Source organism: Dreissena polymorpha, chromosome 15 (assembly GCF_020536995.1).
Source record: "Dreissena polymorpha isolate Duluth1 chromosome 15, UMN_Dpol_1.0, whole genome shotgun sequence".
Taxonomy (NCBI): Eukaryota; Metazoa; Mollusca; class Bivalvia; order Myida; family Dreissenidae; genus Dreissena; species Dreissena polymorpha.
Window position 1 is genome coordinate 6,141,326 of NC_068369.1, and position 27,212 is coordinate 6,168,537.

General features: G+C 34.5%; 1 protein-coding gene across 6 annotated transcripts; it reads left to right on the forward strand.

The window, feature by feature from the left end:
* The first annotated feature begins 1,579 nt into the window (after positions 1 to 1,579).
* On the forward strand, positions 1,580 to 26,348 carry LOC127859439 (uncharacterized). Of its 6 annotated transcripts, none has more exons than XM_052396816.1 (15): positions 1,580 to 1,676; positions 3,125 to 3,469; positions 3,705 to 3,874; positions 4,464 to 4,518; positions 6,005 to 6,174; positions 6,762 to 6,827; positions 7,190 to 7,244; positions 8,577 to 8,755; positions 8,857 to 8,890; positions 19,050 to 19,091; positions 20,009 to 20,131; positions 20,789 to 20,920; positions 22,068 to 22,197; positions 23,042 to 23,241; positions 23,577 to 26,348. In XM_052396816.1, the coding sequence occupies exons 1-15, from the start codon at positions 1,616 to 1,618 to the stop codon at positions 25,268 to 25,270; spliced, it is 3,456 nt and encodes a 1,151-aa protein (XP_052252776.1). In that variant the 5' UTR covers positions 1,580 to 1,615; the 3' UTR covers positions 25,271 to 26,348. The 6 variants fall into 6 exon arrangements, with proteins under 6 accessions (XP_052252776.1, XP_052252777.1, XP_052252778.1 ...); XM_052396817.1 differs by having other exon boundaries at positions 23,042 to 23,235; XM_052396818.1 differs by lacking the exon at positions 7,190 to 7,244 and having other exon boundaries at positions 6,762 to 6,816.
* Positions 26,349 to 27,212: the final 864 nt, after the last annotated feature.

The following is a 27,212-nucleotide window of genomic DNA, read 5'->3' on the forward strand; positions in this document are numbered from 1 at the left end:
TACCTTTTAAATACCTTTTATGATGATTTATCAAATAAATTATCGGCATAAATAAAAATGCATACAGTGCAAACAACAATTTTATAATATTCATATTGGCTGACAAAACCGCTTTTGAAGGGCGAAAACCGTTTGTTTCATATTGCTTTACAGGGTTCAAGATATAATATAAATGTCTATTAATGATTATATTCAGATAAAGTTCACACTTTTACTTTTGTTAATGTTAAATATGATTTAAACAAAAGCACGTAATGCACGTTGAATCGTAGAATCGAACAACTAATAGTTTAACCTTGCGAACTCAGTCTTATATTCAAAATCGTTATTCCAAGCGATTTTCCTATCATCAAATATACGTTAAAATAAAATATTTATGTAGTTTTAGATCTATATTTATGGCCAGATTGAAGTATAAGAAGCGAATAGCTTGCTATATCAATCATATACATTTTAATTGCTGATCACTGATCAGAAATAGACATTTTAAAATGATATTATATCAAAAGATATATATACGACATGATGCACATGCTCGATGACGTGAAATCATCCCTTTTTGTCTCCCCTGATTTTTTTGAAAACCTGAGAGTGGACAGACGATATTAATACAGCGATATTTTAACAGTACAAATATCGTGCGTCGCCGCGACTGTCAAGAAAAATATCGAGTATCGCTTCGTGTGTCTAGTGTCGCGGTCTAAAATTAGACCGCAATACACGAGATTCGGATAATATGGGAGATATTTGAAAAATAAAATACCGTGCGTCGCCGCGACTGTTAGATATTTTTCTAGACAGTCGCGGCGATACTTGATATTTTTCTTTACAGACGCGGCGACGCACGATATATTTAACACTATATATCGCGTTTTTGGCTACGTACACAAGGGCGATATTTCGTGTTAAATATATCGTGCGTCGCCGCGACTGTCAAGAAAAATATCAAGTATCACCGCGACTGTCAAGAAAAAATATCGTGCGTCGCAGCGACTGTAAAGAAAAAGATCAAGTATCGCTTCGTGTGTCTAGTGTCGCCCTTGATGAAAGAAGTGCGAGATTATAGATGGCACTTTCCGGATTCCGTATGATACAGACTCGTAAATCATCACATTGACTATATAGGCTATGATGCGCGTCATGCAAATTATGTCTTGTGTCACATGCGACCAGCTTAGCACCAGACTAGCCTGCGCATTCGCGTAGCTAATCAGCGACAACGCTCCCGCTTTCATATGAATTTTCTTTTAAGGTTCAAACCGTAGCCAAGTCAATAAATTATACTACCCTTACCTATTCGAAGCTCATTTAATTTATCGCACTATATATTGCATGATGTTGACAGTCAAACGAATATATATGTTGTGGGGAAAACTTTAAAAAGCTAATCACATTCTATATTTCTTCAATATTTTCAAAAACGTTAGGTATTAACGCAACCTCGGAAGTATATTAAAAATCGTTTTTATAGATGCATCTCAATAAGGAGGTGGAGCCAGTGATTAATTGGCCGTATTCTGCGTTTGGCTATCTTATCATGCTCAATTTTATTTTTGAAATGACGTCATATTTGTGATGATATGACGTCACATTTGTGTTCATTTTTAATTTCAAAATGGCGCCCATGTTAAAGTTCTGTATTTTTATGTTCACACTTCAGACAGTAATTTCAAAAGGTAAGAACAACTTGTTAGTTCATTTGCATTACATTTGTAATAAGGCAGATTGTTGTTGCGCTTAAGAATATATTTATCGAAAACATATAAAAGTATTGTAAATGCTGTTATATCTAATATTTTACACAAGTGACAAGGTCAAAACTTACAATTTCACAAATTCATTTATCATAACTCATTTAGACATGTTTATTTGTCATAGATGATTTTCATATGCACAATACATTATAAATTTCTGATTCTTTGTTTAAATGGTGGTATATTTTTACTTTTCCAAATGAATACGGATTTCGATAGAAAGTCAAAATAATTATATTAATTACTGAGTACTGTTCTAAATAATCAGAGTCGACAGAGACAATCATAACTGCATAAGGCATAACAACATTTGTTAAAATACCGTATAAGATATTTCTAATTCATGTAAACTTATCTAATCACATTATCATCATCAAAATTCATCATAATTATGTATTCATGTCATCATCATAAGCAGCAATGAAATAACCGTTATAACGGACATTTTATCTGAAAAATAACTTGCTGATGTTTGGTAGGTTACAAAAACAGCCGTCAATAGCTGTGTCTTTTGCATAAATATTGTACTCACTTGTCATCATAATCCACGATGTGTTTCATTATATATATTATGTAATAATTGATGCTATTGTTTAATACAGACTCAATTCCTATAGCTTATATTCAGGAAATCATGATATCAAAAGTGGGTTTCCCAATTTTAAAAAAGCAAATTCACATAGGTCTCTTTTTTATTTGGGGAAAGGGCCTTCTATTTTGGGAAAAAAATATTAACAAAACTAAATAATGGGAATACATTTCCCAAAGTCAGCTTGAACTTTGGGGAAAATTTCATCATTTTAAAGAAATTTTCTTACAAAAAAATGACATTTCTCGCGGGGAAGGGGCCTAACGGTATATAAGGTTGTCGCTAAAGAAGGAAAAATCCTTGATACAGATAATATTGCTGTTAACTGCATACATGTAAATCAATTTGATTTAAAGTGAATTTAGTCTTGTAAGTGTTTCTGAATTAGAGTATACCTTTGGATGTTTGTATATCAATTTAAAATAGACATATAACTTGGTTTCAATGGCTTTTCAATATTAAAATATTTTTTATTAATTATTCAAATCGATGTCATTAGCATTTTCAGAAATAAAATCAAGTTCAAGAAGTAAGTTTGTTTTTAAATATACATCTCAAATGGAGAAAAATATGCGATACTTACGAACAATTACGTACAATTCAAGGGTATTTGACAAAGAAAAACGCATCATTGAGTAAAACTTAAGAAAAACTGTTTTGTACACTTTTCCAACAAAGGCGAAATATATCCCACCATAGAACAGAAACACATATAAAAAGGTAAATCATTTTCAATTTAAGTTATTCATGCATAATCACAAGCAAACGCGCTTTGTTTAAGATCCACTGAATACTGACGTTGACAGACTCGCACAAGATAGTAATGAAATTCAACACTTAAAATATGAATTGCTGCAATTGGAGAAGGCAAAACGTCGAATCAAAGACGAGATCGCAATGGACAGACGAGACATCATGAACATCAGAAACTCTCAAAGAAATCCTTCTACTAATTTGCATCACAAACACGGCCAGTATCATCAGAAAAGATTTCTGAATACACCACATGAGTTACAAAGATATCGTTCCAGAGAAAATTCTTTTCGTAAGAGACAGGTTCAATCTCGACGAAAAGAAAATCAATCTCGGCGAAAAGAAAATTTTGGCAAATATTCACGAAAAGAAGGTAATGGTGTTAAATGTATATCATTGGAAAAAATTGTGTTTAGAATGTTGTTAAAATGTTTCAGCACTTTATTGTTTTATTAGGGCTGTAAATAACATTTAACTTCATATCGAATCCCGTATATTAAATGTTCAAACATACGAAATTATACAAAACGGAAAAATGTCTAGTTTCTTCTATTTTTATCATAGAAATAACCCATACGATGCACAAATTGTATTTCTTTACATGATAGCTTCGAACAGAGGGAATTGCCTGGACGAGCAGTTTGAGAGCGATGGCAAGTCGGTTCCTTGTTCAATGATGATACTCAATCTCCCCAATATGCCCCACTACCAAAAAAGACACCAGCTGTGCGCACTGCCCTCCACCAAGTGCTGTCAAACTTGCATGAAAGTTGCACAGGTAAGTTGGTTTTATACCCTGATAAGAAGGGCAATAAAAATATGTTCTTATTAAGTTAAAATTAAGTCCTGGCACTATTATGTTGGTCAATCTGCTGGCAATACACGCTTGCTGCCTGAGAATTTTTTTGTTTTATTAATGTGTATCTAACATTTTGGTAAATGGTTCATAAATGTTAGTTACATATTGATTTATTTTGTTGTTTTTTGTCATTACATGTAGTTTTAAGGAAGAATTTTTAATATAACTTCTCAATATATTAATAGATTTTTTAAATAAAGTGGCACAAATATTAAACCTTCATGAAAGGTGCATGCAGCCTTCACTGTCCACAAGGGGCATGGCCATAACTCAAAGATAGTAAATATCATATTATGTAGTAATCAATTAAAACAAAACTACAAAACACAATTAAATTACCTGTTGAGTAAGGCCTAATGGCCATCGCGAACTCACGGGTCCTATGCTTAAATTCAAGATACAATTATCATAAAGCTCATCATAAGTAAACCAATAAATATTACTCATGGATAATGGTTAAAAATTGTTCAATTTGGTTTTATAGTTAGGAAACTGATTTTCTTTTCAGGAATCACAGAGTACTCAACAGAAAGATTCTGCACCCCGAGCTCAGATTGCAACAGGTGAAAGCATGTATATTCTAGTATAGAATTTTATGATTTAAATGATGCTTTAAAATACATGACAATTACATAGCTGGTATTGTAAGTCCCCTACCGGTGAAACCGGAGGGGACTTTTTCACCGATAGGGGACTTATGGTTTGCGCTTTGTGTGTCTGTCAGTCTGTCAGTCTGTCACACTTTTCTTCATATTATTTCATGAAACTTGAAACATGGACAGATGACAATATGGAGATAATGCACGTCATTTCATTGTGTTCCTACGTCAAGAATTATAGTTGATATGGCAACAAATAGACTAGAAAAAATTGCTGAAAATGGTGGAGTTTCACTAGTAGGGGACTTTTATTGCTTGGCAACAGTCTTGTTTGATCTAATCTCAGGATAATATTAATGCGGAGAGAAACAAATCTGATAGAAAAAAATATACTTTAAATATTCATTATGTATTGATTGGTGCAACACTTCGCTTATTACCGAAGTCGAATGTATAGATAGGTAAGATGCTTTGAGCATTATGCATATGTGCTCATCAACTCATATGTATTAATATGCTCGGTTTATGAGTATTACTTATGTTTTTTACAGATACGCCAAGGTGGCTAATAACCGTAATCATAATGAATGGATAGGTAGCTTTTAGTGCATTATTAATATGTATAATATGTATTATTAAGACCGTACTCTGTGAAAAGGGGGTTAAATGCATGTACGTAAGGTGTCGTTCCAGATAAGCATGTGCAGTCCGCACAGGCTAATCAGGGACGACCCTTCCGCTTTTAGGACATTTTTCGTTTCTTCTTAGCAAATATGCAGTTTAAGTGGAAAGTGTGGTCCCTGATAAGCCTATGCGGACTGCACGTGATATTCTGGGCGGCACGTTACGCACACGCATTAAACCCCCTTTTCACAGAGCGCGGCACATTTATAATATACTGACAGGTTAATTACTTGACTGAATATACATAGTGTATTGTCAGGTAAAATAATTTGCTTATTATTTCATAATATATTGTCATATATATACTTGGCTTTTTAGAAGCCAACATAAGAAACTCTCAAAAAAATCCTTCTACTCATTTGCATCACAAGCACGGCCAGTATCATCAGAAAAGATTTCTGAATACACCACATGAGTTACAAAGATATCGTTCCAGAGAAAATTCTTTTCGTAAGAGACAGGTTCAATCTCGACGAAAAGAAAATCAATCTCGGCGAAAAGAAAATTTGGGCAAATCTTTACGAAAAGAAGGTCATGGTGTTAAATGTATATCATTGGACAAAACTGTGTTTAAAATATTGTTAAAATGTTTCAGCACTTTATTGTTTTATTAGGGCTGTAAATAACATTTAACTTCATATCGAATCCCGTATATTAAATGTTCAAACATACGAAATTATACAAAACGGAAAAATGTCTAGTTTCTTCTATTTTTATCATAGAAATAACCCATACGATGCACAAATTGTATTTCTTTACATGATAGCTTCGAACATAGGGAATTGCCTGGACGAGCAGTTTGAGAGCGATGGCAAGTCGGTTCCTTGTTCAATGATGATACTCAATCTCCCCAATATGCCCCACTACCAAAAAAGACACCAGCTGTGCGCACTGCCCTCCACCAAGTGTTGTCAAACTTGCATGAAAGTTGCACAGGTAAGTTGGTTTTATACCCTGATAAGAAGGGAAATAAAAATATTTTCTTATTAAGTTAAAATTATGTCCTGGCACTATTATGTTGGTCAATCTGCTGGCAATACACGCTTGCTGCCTGAGAATTTTTTTTGGCTTTATTAATGTGTATCTAACATTGTGGTAAATGGTTCATAAATGTAAGTTACATATTGATTTAATTTGTTGTTTTTTGTCATTACATGTAGTTTGAAGGAAGAATTTTTAATATAACTTCGCAATATATTAATAGATTTTTTAATAAAGTGGCACAAATATTAAACCTTCATGAAAGATGCATTCAGCCTTCACTGTCCACAAGGGGCATGGCCATAACTTAAAGATAGTAAATATCATATGTAGTTACCAATTAAAACAAAACTACAAAACACAATTAAATTACGTGTTGAGTAAGACCTAATGGCCTTCGCGAACTCACGGGTCCTATGCTTAAATTCAAGATACAATTATCATAAAGCTCTTCATAAGTAAACCAATAAATATTACTCATGGATAATGGTTAAAAATTGTTCAATTTGGTTTTACAGTTAGGACACTGATTTTCTTTTCAGGAATCACAAAGTACTCAACAGAAAGATTCTGCATCCCAAGCTCAGATTGCAACAGGTGAAAAACAGGTCATAAAGAATTTTTAATATAACTTCGCAATATATTAATAGATTTTTAAAATAAAGTGGCACACATATTAAACCTTCATGAAAGATGCATTCAGCCTTCACTGTCCACAAGGGGCATGGCCATAACTCAAAGATAGTAAATATCATATGTAGTTACCAATTAAAACAAAACTACAAAACACAATTAAATTACGTGTTGAGTAAGACCTAATGGCCACCGCGAACTCACGGGTCCTAAGCTTAAATTCAAGATACAATTATCATAAAGCTCTTCATAAGTAAACCAATAAATATTACTCATGGATAATGGTTAAAAATTGTTCAATTTGGTTTTACAGTTAGGACACTGATTTTCTTTTCAGGAATCACAGAGTACTCAACAGAAAGATTCTGCATCCCGAGCTCAGATTGCAACAGGTGAAAACATGTATATTCTAGTATAGAATTTTATGATTCAAATGATGCTTTAAAATACATGACAATTACATAGCTGGTATTGTAAGTCCCCTACCGGTGAAACCGGAGGGGACTTTTTCACCGATAGGGGATTTATGGTTTGCGCTTTGTGTGTCTGTCAGTCTGTCACACTTTTCTTCATATTATTTCATAAAACTTGAAACATGGACAGATGACAATATGGAGATAATGCACGTCATTTCATTGTGTTCCTACGTCAAGAATTATAGTTGATATGGCAACAAATAGACTAGAAAAAATTGCTGAAAATGGTGGAGTTTCACTAGTAGGGGACTTTTATTGCTTGGCAACAGTCTTGTTTGATCTAATCTCAGGATAATATTAATGCGGAGAGAAACAAATCTGATAGAAAAAAATATACTTTAAATATTCATTATGTATTGATTGGTGCAACACTTCGCTTATTACCGAAGTCGAATGTATAGATAGGTAAGATGCTTTGAGCATTATGCATATGTGCTCATCAACTAATATGAATTAATATGCTCGGTTTATGAGTATTACTTATGTTTTTACAGATACGCCAAGGTGGCTAATAACCGTAATCATAATGAATGGATAGGTAGCTTTTAGTGCATTATTAATATGTATAATATGTATTATTTACACCGTACTCTGTGAAAAGGGGGTTAAATGCATGTACGTAAGGTGTCGTTCCAGATAAGCATGTGCAGTCCGCACAGGCTAATCAGGGACGACACTTTCCGCTTTTAGGACATTTTTCGTTTCTTCTTAGCAAATATGCAGTTTTAGTGGAAAGTGTGGTCCCTGATAAGCCTATGCGGACTGCACATGATATTCTGGGCGACACGTTACGCACATGCATTAAACCCTCTTTTCACAAAGCGCAGCTCATTTATAATGTACTGACAGGTTAATTACTTGACTGAATATACATAGTGTATTGTCAGGTAAGATTATTTGCTTATTATTACATAATATATTGACATATATATACTTGGCTTTTTATTCATACTTTGGCTCATAATTTATAGTGCATTGTCAGGAAAGATGCTTGATATTAAGAAATGAAAGCATTATATTATTAAAACATTGTTTATAAACTTCTTTCACCGGGTGCTCCACAAATCACAAATCTATACCAATTTAAGAATTGTTTTAATCACACGTAAATTTTGTAACATTAATCATGTCCGGAAACTGTGTCTTAATGGAAACTAAATAACTCAAAGTAATGGATTCTTTTTTAAAAAAACTGCAATAATGTGTATACTGATTTAAAATATCCAACCCATGTGTTTATGTGTATAGAGTATCCGCCATTGGATCTCAGCGATTGTGAGGACCAAACCTTGGATTTTAATGAGCATATGTGGCCCTGCGAGTTTCTGATCGAAAACGTTACTGGAAAGAACGCCTATAAAAGGAGACACGAGCTCTGTAATCAGCCCACAACCAAATGCTGTAATACATGCAGGGTAATCGAACAGGTATGTCAATGTTTTATGCAATGTGTGTCTCTGACATTGATTGTTTTACTTTGGTTCTACCATATCCTAAATACAGTCTAATAAGACTTGTTTTATTTCAGAAACATCGACTGAAACCACAGGCGGAAGAAAAGGGTAATTGCTTAAGACTTTTATATTTGATAATAGTTGGCTTATTATTGATAATGCATTGAGAGGTAGATTCTTGGCTTATTATTCATAATGTATGGATAGTTAATATTTGGCTTATTATTCATACTGTATGGATAGTTATTATTTGGCTTATTATTCATAATTAATGAATTGATATTTATTTTTTGGCTTATTGGCTTTTTATTCATAATGTATGGATAGTTATTATTTGGCCTATTATTCATAATGTATGGATAGTTAATATTTGGCTTATTATTCATAATGTATGGATAGTTATTATTTGGCTTATTATTCATAATGTATGGATAGTTATTATTTTGCTTAGTATTCATAATGAATTGATATTTAATATTTGGCTTATTATTCATAATATATTGATAGTTAATAATTGGCTTATAATTTATAATGTATTGATAGTTATTTATATGTATATTTAAATGCTGCAAAATACCGATACATGATAAACAAGAAAATGTGGTAGAAACACAGTACACATTAAGTACAGGGCGACAATCTATCTACACGTTGAACTTATACCACACAAAAAGCTCATTTCTGATTAATGGAAAGAATGCGCAGAAGTTCACTGACGTTCACCTTTCAATCATGTTCAAGAACATAGAAGACATGTTATTGCCTGAACAAATAACACCAACAGATATAGACAAGTCTTGAAAACAACTTCTTATGTCGGTAAATAACAAAAAGGAAGCAAAACCGTCGAGTGACCACCATGAGTCTGGTGTCCATGACAATGAGTTGCGCCAATTGAATGAGACTATTCTTACAGTTCGCAAAGAGAAACAAATTCGTCATTCCACTCAGAGACAGGAATCAAATATTAAGGGTATTTTGGTCGACTTTATGAAATCTGTTTCCGAACAAATACTCGAACTTAAATATGAATTTAAAAAAATCATAAGAAAAACGTCGACTCAAATAGAAGAACTTGAAGACATCACATAAGGCCTCAAAAGCACGATAGTCTTTGCTGTAACGATATTTCTTCAAAAGTGCATGACGTTGCTAAAAAATCAGAGGCGATTAAAACCAAATGAGTGTACTAAATGCAGGACTTCTCAAAATATGGCAATCGTGTACCGACTCTATCAAAACTCAGTTGTCTGCTATTATAGATCACAAGAAAGAAAATCATCATTCAGTAGAGTCACAAACTACAAACCAATTACCATCAAATGCAAACAGAGAAACTAGTCTTCGTGCAGATCTTTCAGCAAACATAGTTCAATCCCCTGCTAGCATCGAACCATGGAGAAAACTCAGCATTGGAGACTGCATTTTGAAAGGAATCCAAAAGCTCGGGTTAAAACGCGACGTTGATGTACGCACCTGTCCTGGGAACACTCCTTACGGTATTCAGTCACAACTAAATTAACTGAATGATTCTCAGTACAAAAAATAATGGAGCTGCACATTTTGAGTGGTGAAAAGTCAAGGTCATCCTTCAAGGTCAAAGGTCAAATGTATGGGTCAAAATTGTTCATTTAATGTACACTTGCAATTTTGAAGATAGCAACTTGATATTTGGCGTGCATGTGTATCTCATTCAGCTGCACATTTTAAGTGGTGAAAGGTCAAGGTCATCCTTCAAGGTCAAAGGTCAAATATATGGGGACATAGTGTTTCACAAACACATCGCTTGTTGAAAACTGAAATATTAGATAGTGATATACAAAATCCAAATTATAATAGTATTCAGCCGTGACAGAAACAATCGAAAGGATGGAGGCATATTAATTTATATTAAAGATAACATACCTTTCCAACATAGATTGGACTTGAACGTTAATTCTTTAGAATCAGTTTGGATTGAAATAATGTTTCCTCAAACAAAATCTTTCTCAATAATCTTTGTATATAGACCACCGGATTCTACAATTGAATAGATATCGACATATGAATCGTTTTTTAACGCTAATAACTTATTTGATAAAGAATTATATATATTAAAAGATTTTAACATCAATTTTCTTTCTGACAAAGATGTGTTCAGTAATAATAAATGGTCTTCTTTTGTGATGGCAAATTGACTCCAACAAATTGTCAGGCAACCAACACGAATAACAAAAACATCAAACACCATAATTGATCATTTATATACTAATCGAAATCAAAATTCGCGATTGGTTAAAAAACATCATAAAATAGATGAATCCAAGAAACAGCGAAATCATGTAACATTCCTAATAAGTAAAAGGCAGTTTTATAACCAATCGGTGAAGGAAACTGCATCAGTTCAGCATCTATGGAATACTCTTAATGCCTTAACAAAGCCACAAACTTCACTAACTCTTCAAACAAGAATAAGAATAAATAATAAAGATATAAAAATTGTTAAAGAAATCTTAGAAGAGTTTTTAACAATCATTTCATCAACATTTCCCATATAGTTTCGAAAAAAATATGACCCAAACTTTTTAGACAATGAATGTATTTGACATTCCTCAGATTACGATATTTGACGTTAATAATAAGAGACTCTCTCAAAATATCAAAAGCTGCCGGTATAGACAATATTAGCGCTAAAATTCTCAAATATTGTGGGGAACTGGGGATACCATTGTAGGTCCGATTACTTCTATTATAATTAACCAGGTTTTCCGAAGGAAAAACTGGGTATTAGATTGGCGATGTCGGCGGGCGGTCTGGTGCGCTGGCGGAACAAGCTTGTCCGGGCCATAACTTTGTCGTTCATGGTCAGATTTTAACATCATTTGGCACATTTGTTCACCATCATTAGACGGAAAGATTTACGTCGATATCTCCAAGGTCAAGGTCACAATTTGAGTTTGAAGGTCAAAAATGACCATAAATTAGCTTGTCCGGGCCATTACTTTGTTATTCATTGTGAGATTTTAAAATCATTTGGCACATTTGTTCACCATGATCATTAGACGGTGTGTCGCGCGAAAGAATCACGTCGATATCTCCAAGGTCAAGGTCTCAATTTGAGTTTGAAGGTAAAAAATGGCCATAAATGAGATTGTCTGGGCCATCACTATGTCATTCATTATGACATTTTAAATCATTTGGCACATTTGTTCACCATTATTGGACGGTGAGTCGCGCGAAAGAATTACGTCAATATCTCCAAGGTCAAGGTCGCCACAACTAAAAATAGATTGATTTTGAAACAACTATATAACTATGCACATTTTGATTTTGAGTTGTCCCTCTTTATCAGACTTTTTGTTCTAATTAAAATCAAGGTCAATTTTACACAAGGGGGTTAACAAGGGGGTTAACAATACACATTTTGAATTGTCTCCCTTTATCAGACTTTTTTTCAACTGAAAACCTGGTTTTGTGACAATTTTGTCCCTTGTTAATTGTATAAATGCTGGATTTTTTTCTGACCAGCTTAAAGCTGCACATGTTTTGCCAATACATAAAGGAGCAGATAAAAGTGATCTTAACAATTATAGACCAATTTCTATTCTCCCAAAAATTTCGAAGAAATTTGAGCGACACATTACGAATCAACTTAACGCATATCTTGAAAATCATGAACAACTCCACAGTTACCAATCTGGTTTCCGCCTAAATCATTCCTGTCAAACATCCTTGATTCGCCTTGTAGATTCTTGGTTACAGTAAATTGATTCTGGTCGCATGGTGGGATCAATTTTCCTGGATCTCCGGAAGCATTTGATTTTGTAGATCATGATATTTTACTTGAAAAACTCAGCATGTACCATTTTTCTAACAATGCTTGTGCTTTGATGAAATCTTATCTTTCTAATAGAAGACAGTGTATAAAAATAGGTTCCAGAAAATCGTCGTTTCAATATATCAAAACCGGTGTACCACAAGGCTCTATAATGGGGCCTATTTTATTTCTTATTTACATTAATGACATCCCATCCATCGTTAAAAACTAAACAATTTATCTTTACGCAGACGATTTAACATTACACGTATCGGATTATAACATTCAAAATATACAATTAAATTTGAAAAACGATTTGGGCAGTGTAGCAACATGGTGCTCCTTTAATAACATGTGAATTCATCCAAACAAAACTAAAATGTATGATTTTATCAAAAGTTCGTAGTTCTACTGAAAATCTTAAACTTAATATTAATGGCATTATCCTTGAACAAATAAAAGAATTTAATTAACTAGGAGTTACGATTGATGAGCATCTTACATGGCAATCGCACATAAACAGTGTATGTCGTAAACTTAACTTTAAACTGGTCTTATTAAAACGAAAAAACTCTTTTATTAACTATGAAACAAAAAAAAACTAATTTACAACTCAAATATATTAACGACTATGGACTATTGTTGCGCATTGTGGTGTTCAGCAACACAGTCACACTTAGGTAAAATACATTTGATACAAAAACGAGCTGCTCAAATAATCCTGAATAAACCATATTCAACTCCTTCAGCTCCCTTATTCAAAGAACTTGATTGGTTGACATTTAATAACAAATGTACTTTCCTAATTGGATCTATTGTTCATAAGTTTGTAATAGGCGCAATGCCCTCTTATTTGACTAATGTTATTCATATCTTAAAAAAACATTCTTACGTTCTTATATCCACTACCTACGCTGATATATCATCTATTCCGTTTAGAACAAATTATGGAAAACCAGCGTTTTCGTTTCGTGCACGAACCGTATGGAATTTCATTCCAATACGCATCCGACAAGTGTCTTTGAATACGACATTCAAAATAAAATTTAAAGAATACCTACAAACAAATCATTACTATACATGAAATGCTTACGCGATAGTTTTTTATTGTTTTTTTTTCTATGTTAATACTTTGTGGAGATGTGTCTGATGTGATTTATTTTGAAAGATTGATTGTTTTATCATATTTTGAATATTTTGTATTATCATAATCATCATCGTCTTCGTCGTCGTCCACGTCGTCGTCCACGTCGTCGGAATTGATGAGGAAATTATTATGACATTTAACTGTATAGTTCATTTTTTCCCTTGTATGTTCGCATGCATGTTTCAAAATATATACTTGTGTAATGTTACTGAAGACCACATTGTAAAAATGAAATTATGTCTTAATGTGAATTCTTCATGAAATTAAGTTATTATAATAATTAGAATAACGTTAGCGTTACCGATCGCCGAAATTGCCATTGGCGATTACAATTCCTAGCTGGCGATTATAAATAAAATTTTCATGAAATTGGCGATTGAAAAAATAGACCCTATGCTTTACAAATGCACACTCTAAATGCCTGTTTTCAGGCCGTACAAATCGCCAGAAACATCGCTGAGATTACACAGATAACACCCTTACCGGAAAGGCCCCCAAGCGATAATGACCACCGCCTAGGTCGATAATCCACATTGCTTATGTCTTAATTGACATGACGCCTTATCAGTGATCGCTCCGCCCACTTAATCACGTGGCTCAGCGGGAAGAAAACCTAGACAAGCTAACACGAAAATGGCTTCTTTGCCTATAGACTGCATATAGATTTACGCGATATTCCGGATGATTTTATGGACTTGTTTAACACCATATTACACTTGTAAAGGGTTGATGCCATTTAGTTATTCTGCAAATGCAAAAAATATACGATTAAAGAGAACATCAGTTATTTATAACGGGTAAATCGGTACATTAAACACGCTTTCAAACGCTTGCGCGCTTACCGAAATCGAACCCGTTATTACGTGTAATGGTGGTATTTGCAATAAATTAACACTTCACCGGTATTTACCCGTGTTATTTACAAAATTATTACCGAAATATTCCCCCCCTACCCGTGTATTTGACACGAAATAGCGCTTTATAACTGGGAATTCGGTGAAGTTTACGCGCTTTCTGACGCCGGGTGGGTTCCTCAATCCCACATGTTATTGCGTATAAAAGTGATATTAATCATATTAAACATTGCTTATGGGGCATTTATCAATCACTATAATTTAAAGCGCAAAAACAACACAGTAAGTTTGGACATTGTCTGATATAAATTAGCGTTGTACGAAATGGAATACGGTCAGGCTATTATAAATTAATAAGGCTACCAATATCAGACGTTCGCGCAGGTACCGACTTCCCCGAAGTTACCGCATTTATTAGTTAGCTCATATCAGTAATAATAACTCTTTTACTATAGCATTCATCGATACGTCTTTATTAAAATAATAACAAAATGGTTTTCACTTGTTTCTGACACACACAGAAACGCGATTTTTAACGGGGATTTCGTAAAGTTACACGAATTGGGTACCAAAATTCTCAATTATTTTACATGCACACGTGACATAATACATACTAAATAATGCTTAGTTATTGCTTATATTATATTGTCAACCCGAATAAATCTTCTACAGACTTTCAATGCATGCATTATGTGACACGCCTCGTTGTTTTAATTGAAAAGGACGCAAGCTATCGAATAAGGGGAGAAAAGTCAAAAATATTGTTTGAAAGTCTGTAGAAGATTTATTCGGGTTGACAAACGGACTCGAAATATTGCTCGGTTTTCGACTGACTGTGCGTTAACGGTTGGACCGATATTTTTGAAGTTAACTTTTTTGGAAAGGTTGTCCAATTACCCATAGGAGGATCAAGGGATGCTTTGGATTAAAGCTATTTTTGACATTTTTGCGGCCCGCGAAGACAGGTCTATAATAGAGTCTAGTTAATGACCTTGTTATGATTCCAATATCAGATGGTGGGTATTTTTTTCATGGCTCTTTGTCAATTTTTTCTCATTAAACATGATTTAATATATTTATTTGAATATATTGGGCTCCTAAAAAATACTATCCAAGGTACGTTACTTCCACCTGTGGTTTTGAGCATCTAAGTATAGATATGGGTATTGAAATCAGAAATTTGCTTGTATATAGATGCATATAGATTTAAAAGTATCAGTATCAAAATGGGTATGATAAATGTCATTCTTGTATATAAATCGGTATCAAAAAGAAAAGTTCAATAGCGGGAAAGATGCTAGAGGAGACTTGACTGTTTTTATCTGTTTCTTGATCGACCAAAATGATACTGTGACGTCATATATTAACATACGTCATATATTAAGTGACGAAATCGTTACATAAATTAATCTTAAACAGAACAGAACAGAACAGACAGTTTATTAGACTTATACATAAGTACATCGTCTTTAATGCATATAATCATAAATAAAGTAATGTCACGTGTCATTATACTATAGTAAGTAACTAAATTAATAATACATTATATATTTATAAATATGACAATTCAATGAAATTTCGACACAAAATAAGAACAGAGAACAACAACGATTTCGCAAAGAAAAAACATAATAATTTTAAAGGTAGTAAGGACAAACTACATTTCATTTACTATGGTACACATATATATGATACAAAGGAAAAATAAAGAACAAAACAATAATACACATACTATCATGACTGCAAAGTGATACATAAACTTCGCGCATGCGAAGTTGAGAACATTATTAATTCAATTAGTGGTATTTAAAATAGTATTTCGTACAATTAGGGCTTCCTTAACATATTTACATACATTAAGTATTTCAATTTTACATGTTGATATTAATAAATTATGAAACTTGACAACAGATGGGTGCATGTAATAAAAACGTTTAATATATTTTTGTCGTAGTAAACGGTAACATGAACAGACACAAATAAAATGGAACTCATCCTCTATGTCCCGTTGATTACAACAAAGGCAATAACGTTCTTCACGGGGAATATTGTTGCGTGTATATCTCCCGGTCTGTATTCTCAAGGGATGGGCAGAAGCCCTTAATTTTACAAAGTATAAACGTAGACTCTTCGGCAATAAATCTAAGTAATGTTCATATTCAAAAGTAGTTTTAAACATTCTATACATATCTAAAATTGAAATTCCGTTCATATTACCAAACCATTCTTGCTTAAAGGTGTCAATAATTCTGCATTTAAGTTCACATACAAAAGCATGGCTATTAGTTATATTCGCAGACTCAAAACAATAGGAAAAACCGTAATCGTTTAACAATTGTTTAACATTTGCAACCCAATTTTTGCATCCTTTATTACAATCATTTAATGCTTGAATATACACAGTTCGTATAATAATATTATTACTGTTAATAATTTTTAACCAATACTTAACAATTCGTACATATCTATTTACATATAAAGGGTATCTGCCTAGCTCACCATAAACTGTAGCATTACATGTGTTTATTTTCACATTTAACAATCTTTTGCAAAATTTTAAATGAATGCGTTCGATCTCTTTTGATTTATTAAAACCCCATATTTCAGAGGCATAGCAACAAATAGACCCAACAAAAGAATCAAACAACTGACAAAATAATTTCGGCTTAAGATCGTACTGCTTACATTTATAAAGTAAAATATTCATAGCCTTAAGGGCTTTTCCAACAAGGTGTTCTTGATTAAGGTTGAAACTACCAGTGTAATTAAAAACAGTGCCGAGATAATTAAAATTGTCGACGATTTCTATAGTTTGGCCATTATATGTCCATTTTTCATCTTGTCGAATTTTACCCCTTTTGCGAAAAACCATTATTTTTGTTTTTGAAGTGTTCACATTTAGCCCCCAAGAATTACAATACAGATAAAGGTTATTTAAATGGTTCTGTAGTTCTTCTGGTGATTTACCTACAATAGCCATGTCATCCGCAAATAACAATAAAATTAAAGTTATGTCGTTTATATTTAAGCCAGACAAGGTGCTATCTTGTAAAAAAAGTTCCAAATCTTCTACAAACAGTTAAAGTGCCGGGTAAAGTGCAGTTACTGCCAATGATTTATGAAAATTGTGTCCGAATTAGACGACTGTCAAAATAACCGACTTTACGCTACATGTGTACACGGAATTATACTCTGTCAATCCCGGCTGTCATTGTGACATCTTGGATAATAATATAATTATGTTACGTAGAAATTTGTGATTATGTGTGGAATCAAGAAATCGTTATCACAGGCTTTGAAAGTAAATTAAGAAAACATATTTAATTTCCGGTCATACTTAAATATAGGATTTTATTAAAAGTTGAAAACATATTTAAAATGGAGATTTCTATTACCATAGACGAATTGGTAAGTGACCAATCTGTTTTCGTAGACAGTTTAGATATATCTCTGGCTCAACTAAGGTCCAGTTTTAAATATCAGAATTCTTGTATTGAATGGGTCCACTCTCTCAATGGTATCGTATACAATTCAAATGGGTATGCTTTTTCAAAAATCTTGTAACAAAATGGGTCTACTTTATCAGAATTCCAGTATCAAAATGGGTCACATTTCGGAAGTCTCAGCGGGACACTCCTATCCTAAAATTTGGGAAGTTACCCCCCCCCCCCCCCCCCCCGGGCAGCTACCTCACGCAAAGTGACAGAAGGGTAAATGACCGCCGTGTCATATCTGAAACACTGTCGTACACGGAAACAAATTGTAGTACAATAACGTCCCTTACGAAAGCTTTGCTGATTATTTGGCGACACGGTTAGAATGGCTGGTGACCTCTCGGTAGACTTCGCTCAACCCCGTTGGAGCAGGGCTTGCGCTGCCATTCGCTAAATTAGCCCAAAACTACAAATTAGCAAATTTGGCTCAAGAAAAGTTTATTTGGCTTGGTCGTTTTCATCATAAAACCTCTTATTACCACCATACTGAAAATATTTTTTATGTTTCAAAGTAATTTTGGCTCCAGAAAATGTTCAGCCAGGAGGAGCCCAGTGGTGCTCAGGATTTTTCACTTTAAATCCAACAACAAACCAATTAACCGTTTGTCTTACAAGCAAATAACAATTTTAGTTTCACAATCTTAATTTCATTACATTTCATTTGGCTATACTAACTAATAAACTGAAACCATTAATTCAAACGTGAAAGTGAATTAGTGGTTGTTATAATTTGTCAAATGTTTGTATGAAATGACCTTTTTTATTGATCGACTCCCATACAACTTGAACGCGAAACCTTGCGCTAAAACTGGATTTTAGGTTAGAACAGACTTTCATTAAAAGAAAAATTCATTATAAAACAAAAAGTGGCGTCCCTGATTAGGACTTCACAGATTAATCTGGGACAACACTTTACACACATGAATTAAGGTAATCTTTACCATAACAATTCTCATGTACACATGTATTTTTCCAGAAAGTAGTACTGAAGCACAGACTGTGATTCCGGAGCAGAAAGGTGGGTTCTAATATCAGGAAAATTACGTAGCTATCAATAAGCTTTGTTAATGAAATAATCTTACATGAACATATTACACATCTTGTTTTGTCACGTTTGTACAGAATGTAGGTTTAATTTGCGTGCATGTGTATATGGAAAATAGTTATAGTTTATTTTATTGTATAGTTTATTTTATTTTATTTACGACTATAGCATGTACAGCTCATCGTCAAAATTACAATTTAGCAATAATAAATGCACATGCGTCAAAATAACAACAATTTTGTTATAATACTTTTTGTTGATTTGAGGTTTGTTTGGAGTGGATAATATTGATTTAAAATTCTAAAGATGATTAGAACAAATATTGATTTCATAATAAACCTATAATTCCAGTTTGATTTTGTTTGTATTTAATTGAAAAACAAGCTTCGATTTAACTCTCAACTTCATCTCTCACCATTATAACAGGAAACATGTGGGAATAAGTGTGAGATTGTGATACGTGGAAAAATTATGACAAAGGATCATTTTTTAACTTGGTTTGAGCGGTTTTTAATATCCTATCTTCAAAACATAAAAACAACTAATTCATGTAACTTGCAATACGGCGGAGAGACGTTTCGCATATATTTAAGAATTTAAATTTTGTCTAACATAGCTTATTTCTTGAATAATGTGCAGTATCATTCTATAATAAATAAATCTCGTTAAAAAATGTTATTTTTAAAGATATGAAACGTTATTTTCTGACTTTCTCAGTTTGTATATTGTCTTATTGTCATGTATGGGTCATTCACCTTTATGCCCTTAGGAGACTTACGGATGGTTATAACTTAAGGGAGAGACTGTCAGATGCTTACCATAACCTCTATTAATATTGATTTTTAACGTTCATTACCACTTTATTTATTATTCCTTCTTTCAACATTCAGATCCATGTGCTGCAAATCCATGCAAAAATGGGGGCATTTGCAGAGCTGACAAACGCCGAAAAACCAATGGAGGTTTCGAGTGCGCATGCAAAGTCAACTACCGCGGGAAATTATGTCACCAAGGTTCTTAGCTGCATTTTTCTGTTCAGAACGAAAAATAATACAGTAATTCAGTCAATCATGTGTACATTCAAATGAAATAGGATTGTAGCGTTTTGCTCTGAAACGCATCTGTTGCTGATTTGACTTTTTAGGTCACCGATCAAAAATATAAAAGAACAATGGAGCGAAATAACACTGCTGACAAATGCAATATTGAAACCCCTATTCGAAATAGAGACAGTTTAAAAGCTTTCACACGCGAAACTATTACATAATTTACATTGTCTATGATGTGTTACTTAAAAGTTCTGATAACACGCAAAAGATGTATGATGTTATATAACAGCTAGGATGGTTGAGCGGTTTAAGTGAGAGTCCTTAACCTATGGCAGCTGGTTCAATTCCATGTGGACCAACTTCTTTGCTGTTTATTTGTTAAGTTTGGATACAGGAAATAAAAATAAGTCCTAAATAACGATTCATAACAGAATTGGCAGACAGCTAATTTTTTATATGCTCATTGTGGATTTGAAGTTGGAAATAACGTTTAAACATCGTTGCAAAATGTGTGCCGTGTCTTCTTATACCGACGAATAATTAAAATGGACCTTTTCATTTTTTTCTTACATATCCCATGAAGCATACTGCTGACACAATTTCATCCTGTACTACCTTTAGAAATGGAGAACTGCAACAAGTTACGTTGTCTGGCCATCAAAGGATGTGTAGTCGCCCCTTCTGGTTCTGTGTGCCTCTGCTCTGGAGCACTGAGCGGCCGGTTGTGCCATGGCGATAAGGAATCGCAGCTTGGTGAGTGGGTGTATGAAAACTGGGCATAATGCTTGTGCGTAAAAGTCGTCCCAGATTAGCCTGTGCTGTCCGCACAGACTAATCAGGGACGACCCTTCCGCCTAATTGGATTTTTGCTAAGAAGAGACTTCGGAAAGTGTCGTCCTTGATTAGCCTGTGCGGACTACACAGGCTAATCTGGGACGACACTTTACGCACATGCATTTTGCAATTTTTACAGAACAAGACACATCATCTTTACAATTAGAACTGATAAAACAAGGGCAGCCAATTGTGAGTGTATCATCCAATTGTGAGTGTATATCCTTACCTTCATCCCCGATGGGCTCATCCCGCACATGTAAACTCCATGACCGGATTGTATTACGCGTGTGTTCAAATGCCACGTGCATGAGCCCAATACAAACTGTCAGCTAACTTGATTGTAGCTGATGTGAAACAGGTTGCTGCCTCATGCACAGAACACTCCGTAACTCTAGCACTACCATTTGAGCAATACACATAGAAAGATCTCGAAAAAAAGAAAGTCTTTGTACCACACTATGAACGTTTAATTTTGCTACAAGATATTTTTGCCATTACTGTAACCCTGCCCGAAAAATCCCCGACAACAACGGGGTCTCCGGTTCCTAATCATGCAGACACTACCGCGTCGCCATAAAAGCTAGCTCATATAGCAATGCAGTGGAAGTTCTCCTTAAACCGATCCCTCTACATTACTAATAAAAAAACACATGTTGATTTATAGCATTTACAATAAAATAGCCCTTAGTACAAACTTTAACAAATACTGTGAATAAGCGGCTTATATTTAACATTTTGGGGAAAGTATGATGTATTTAAAGTACATGTTTTGCTATTTACATAATGTTGACGGTTACAAGAGGCGTATTTTATATCTGTTTACGAAGAAATCAAATTAGTCAGACTGAATTCAATTAAATCATGCAAGGGCCTATTCAATAATGTATATTGTGTATAGGTCGCTGACCCTATTGTGCGCATTTGATACGTCATGTGTGGAAAAAGTTTGCTGCTTTAGGCTAGAAAAAAGGCACCGACAAGTTTTAAATCTCACTCATCCAGAGCGATTTGACTTTTTCTTTTAAAAGTCGTATATAAAATTGTGTTTTTTCTGTTTTTTCAGTGAAAGTGAAAATGATAGTTTCGAAGCATACAATCATACTAGGGGAGATCACACTCGGCACCATCGCTGTAATCACCCTGCTCGTCTCCCTTTGTTTGTGTGTCCACTGTAAACGTGTCGACAAAAAGCGGTACTTGTCTTTGTTTTAATTGCAAAAAATATAATAGGGATACGCTATCATTTCAATACAAAATATAGTCATTTGATTAAATACTTTTGTCCTTTTGAAATGGTTTATGCTCCAACAAAGAAGGCATTAAAGGGATCTTTTCACGGTTTGGTAAATTGACAAAATTGAAAAAGTTGTTTCAGATTCGCAAATTTTCGTTTTAGTTATGATATTTGTGGGGAAACAGTATAACTGAACATTTACCATAGTCCAATATAGCCATTATAAATTTATATGTATCTTTTGACGATTTGAAAACCTAAAAATTATAAAGCGTTGCAACGCGAAACGATTGAATTATTTGGAGAGTTCTGTTGTTGTCGTTTAAATTTACGAAACTACGAAGATTGCTTATATAAGGTATAAAATACTTAACCTGTGTCTACCCGGCGGAATACCGAGAGGGCTAATGCGTTTTTACTTCAGACTTACCCCAGGACTCCGGGGGTCACTGGTTCGAGCCCTGGTACCGGCTACTGTTTTTCCTTTTTTTAATTTTATTCTTGATTTTTTTAAGCATTAATCCGCAGCGGATATTCGTGTCAAATGATAATGAGTACGCCTTTCCAACCAAGTCTCGCTTTTTCAAACATTGAAATCAATGCCTTTACAGACACGTATTTAGCTAACTCATCAAATAGTTTAAAACTATATCAGAAAACACTCTATCGCAAAAAATGAAAATGTCCTGAACATGTCATTGACTTTGCCGATAAACTGTACTAAGATACGTTGCATATTAAATCGATTCGATATCAGTTATTACCAATTCATTTCACTTCATATATTTGTCAATATTCAACAGAACGAAATTGCGCAAACATTACAAGAATGCGCTGGACGACGGTTACATCCCGGAAGTGCCTCCGCCAGACTGGCTAACCGTCAGTAATGACGTCATTAAGACCTGTCTATGCTGCTGCGCGGCAAAGTCGTCCCTCCCGAGCTCGTACAAACCTAGCAAGCGGAAGTCGCGAGAGAAACTGGCGGATAAGGAAGGTAACGGTGCGTTTTTCCGTTTATATCAACAAACTACATTGGGGAAAACAATAGTGTTTTTAAACAAAGCTAATATATTGAACGATCTGATTGTTTTTGAACACAGATACTATTGGATATTAGCCATATAGTACGCTCTGGTTGTTATTAAATACAGCGTGTATATGAGAAACCGTTTAACGCTTGACTTAATCACGAGTATTAAAATTAAAAAAACTTGTACAAGATTACAGGCTTGCTGAAAATTCCCCTTTTGTTTTAAATGCACTCTTATCTATATACTAGAGATTGCATTACATTATGAAGAGCTACAGTTATGTTTTCGTAATTTATCTCCATAGAAGAGGAAATGACCTATCTTTTGAAATCCAACACTCGCGTCGACCTGAAGAGAGCGGGTAGAAGTCATCCTGCGCCTCTGAAGCGCCCCTCGATATTCGGGTACAATGAAAACGCCTACATCGCGCATCCCCAATCGGTGCCTATACGCCAACCCCGTTCCGAGGCTAGACACATTTCTGAAAAAGACGCTAGGGGCGCTGAATTTACGAAACTAGTTCATGTAAATCAAAATGCCCGTACCGGAAGACAGAAAAGTGGTATAAGTCGCTCCGGTGAAAATGGTTTAAAGTTACCTGATGGGGCAATAGATACAAAGGCATCAAACAATTACGCGAGCACTTTTAGGAGAGGTGATAATATTTTGCGTATAAGAGGTAACTCGGCAACGCATATACACAGGAAAGTGCGACTTGGTAACGTGGATCGCAGGGGGAAATTGGTCAATCCTCACATTGTTGAGGGTAATAAGCATCTAAGATATATTGAGCCCGGAAAACGTTCCATCAATTACCGTCCCACGAAAAGGTCGACATATCGTGATAAAGTTTCTAGCGACTCCTGTGCCGCTTCTTATATGTCGGAGGTGCCATATTTGAATGCGTTTGAACTTGTACGAGAAAATATGAACATGAATATGAACGATGACAGAGTGTTCCAAAAGGAAAGCAGATTGTGTTGCTATAAGAACAGTGAAACCCTCAGCAGTATAACTCAGGCAGCGTTGGTAGGAACAGAGATGTTCGAAAATCCAAAGAGAAATAAGAATGCATTAAGTAAAGAAGCGACGCCGGTAAAATCAACAAGTGAACCAAGTTACACCGAGATGCGTGAAAAGGGATTTAAAGACAACGTTGATATCACTAATACAGAAAACTACGGAGAGTATAATGATGCAGAACACGTTCCAAATGTGATGCCGAGAACTGAAGAAACTAACTTAAATATGAATGAAAACTCCTTCAACGCTGGTTGCACTTATCTGCATTTCTCACAAAGCAAGTATGTGCACGTCAGTGGAGTGGATGAACAGTGCCAGAAGCTTCCATTCATAACTGGGGACACCCTCGGAGACAAGCAACATCCGATAACTGATCCAAGTGCTGACTTGACTCGCTGCAGTGAAAACCTAATCAAAAGCAAGCGGGATAAAGGGCGCGGGGATGGGGAGAAGCTATTGTATGAAAAACAAACACGGAATAAATTACATGACGATAGGCAAGCGCTGTCGTATGAAAGACAAACAACTTTGAAAGATAATTCTGTGGTTTTGGAAGAAGCCTTGAGTGATGACTTGACGTGCTTAAGTGAAACCCTTATTGAAGGACAGCGGGATAACGAGTACGACGATAGACAAGCGCTGTCGTATGAAAGAAAAGCAACTACGAAGGACGAGATCGTTGCTTTGAAAGAAGGCGCGAGTGATTACTTGACTCGCTTTATTGGAAAGCGTATTGAAAGAAAGCGGAATACTGTATGCGTTGATATGCCAGGGCAGTCGTATGAAAGACAAAAATCTATGACAGATGATATCGTGGCTTTGGACGAGGGCGTAAGTGATGAAGAATTAACGGGTATATGGAAGACGACAGTTACTGTCCCTGCTAGTGAAGAACGCGACGAGACAATTGATAACTCGGGAGAAAGCTTGAGTTCAGAAAGGATGTCAGACGAAAACGATTTGGGTGAATTTTGAACTCGTTTTTGGATAATTACGTTTTCACAAACGCTTATCACATTCGGCGATCATATTTTCGAAAATTGTATCGTATCTTAACAGGGTTTAATTCAAATATGAAAAGTGTTTACTTACGTTCGACATTTCGAAAATAATGTTTGTTTCATAACATTCTTTGAATTGACGTTGCAATGTTTTTTTAATATTTTGTTCACACAATTGATATTATCGAATGAATGGTATAAAATCATATAAATGTTATGCCAGAATTGGGATAGTAGATAATTACATGATCCAACGAGATACAAACTACCCCCAAATGTTGCTTTAGAAAAGATGATAATTATCGTTGTTAAACAATAACAGAAACAAAATGTTAAATTTTGACAGATAAGTTCTGTATAGCAAAACGTACTTGTAAGTACACGTCCGAAAATGAACAAATGATTGATGCATACTTCGTTGTTTATCGGCTCATAATCAACGGCCTGATTTTCTGGTGTTTCAATGAACTAATAGCTCATAAGTCTTCATGTATTATTACTATTTATTTGCAGATACACAATGGAACATCGATTAAAATAATGCTACCATGACGAACTGATCCATTAAATTAGTTAAGGTGTATCGACCTTAACCCATTTATGCCTAGTGGACTCTCCAATCCTTCTAAATTGGATCAATTTATTTCCAAAATTAGGGATGTCTTGTACATTTATTTCTATATTTAGAATATTTCTCAGAACAAGTTTTGTTCGTCATTAATGAATGTTTATAATGTTGAGCCTGTTATTATCTGTGAAACGTAAATTGTTTTGAAAAAAAATCAACATTCATGTTTGATTTCACTAATGTATCATTTTTAATCGTGTACAATCTAACACATTGTTTAAGCGGAGCCCTTTCCTTTTTTACAATCTTGAGATTATTGCTTGTTTTCTTATCGGAGAACTCGTTTCGGTTCTTAGAAAAAAGGCTGCCACTTTCAAGCTTACAATATAGCCGCGCTAAAATAATTTAAGTTCATGTCAAAAAGCAAGTGTTTCAATTCTGTCTTGAGTAAAACCCAATCTGTTTAATAAATACATATGCTCGATTGGTCGTTATTGTCTTAGGTACGACTTTAGTAACTAAGTAATTAGGGCACTCTTAAGTAGCTAAAAAGTACCCCGAATGAATGCCGGATGCCTTTCGGCATAGTTTCCGTATCTGTGGTACATTTGTGCATTGCAATTTACTTAAGAGGACCTGGTGTACTTTAAAGCAGTCCACAGCCGACGACCATTTGAGCAGATGTTAGTTTTCTGATATTGGTGACCCGAAGGTATATACTCTTGCAATTTTTGAAAAAGGGAAATTATTACAAATTATTATTCAGCAAATTATAAAGTTGCTCAAGTATTTCGTTTCCGATACTTTAAAGGTTTGTTTTGATTTTATAAAAGCTTCTTGCGCCGTTAGCTAAATGTTAGTGTCTGGTGACAGTATTTTAAACAAGGAATTCGTATGAATTTTTCTAATGCTTCAAATAATATTGTTCTAAAGCCGAGGACGACCACAGCGGTTTTGAGAAAAGCATTTGCTGTATTTTTTGTTAATAAGATTTTAAACCAAACATAATGAAGCTTGGCATTTCTAGTGACACTGCAGACTTTATCCTTACCTAAACCATGTGTGTATACGTACAACAAAGGCATTGAACAATATGTGCACAGTGCCATATTATACGGCCAAATCAAGATGAGCGCAATTTCATTTGAGCCTTTCCCTGCGAAAACAGGGCTTAATGCATGTGCGTAAAATGTCATCCCAGATTCCATGTGCAGACCACACATGCTAATCAACGGCGACACTTTCCGCCTAGAATAGATTTGCGTTTAGAAGAGACTTTCTTTAAACAAAAAATCCGTAAACGCTGAAATTGTCGTTTTAATTAGAATGTACGGACTGCGCAAGCTAA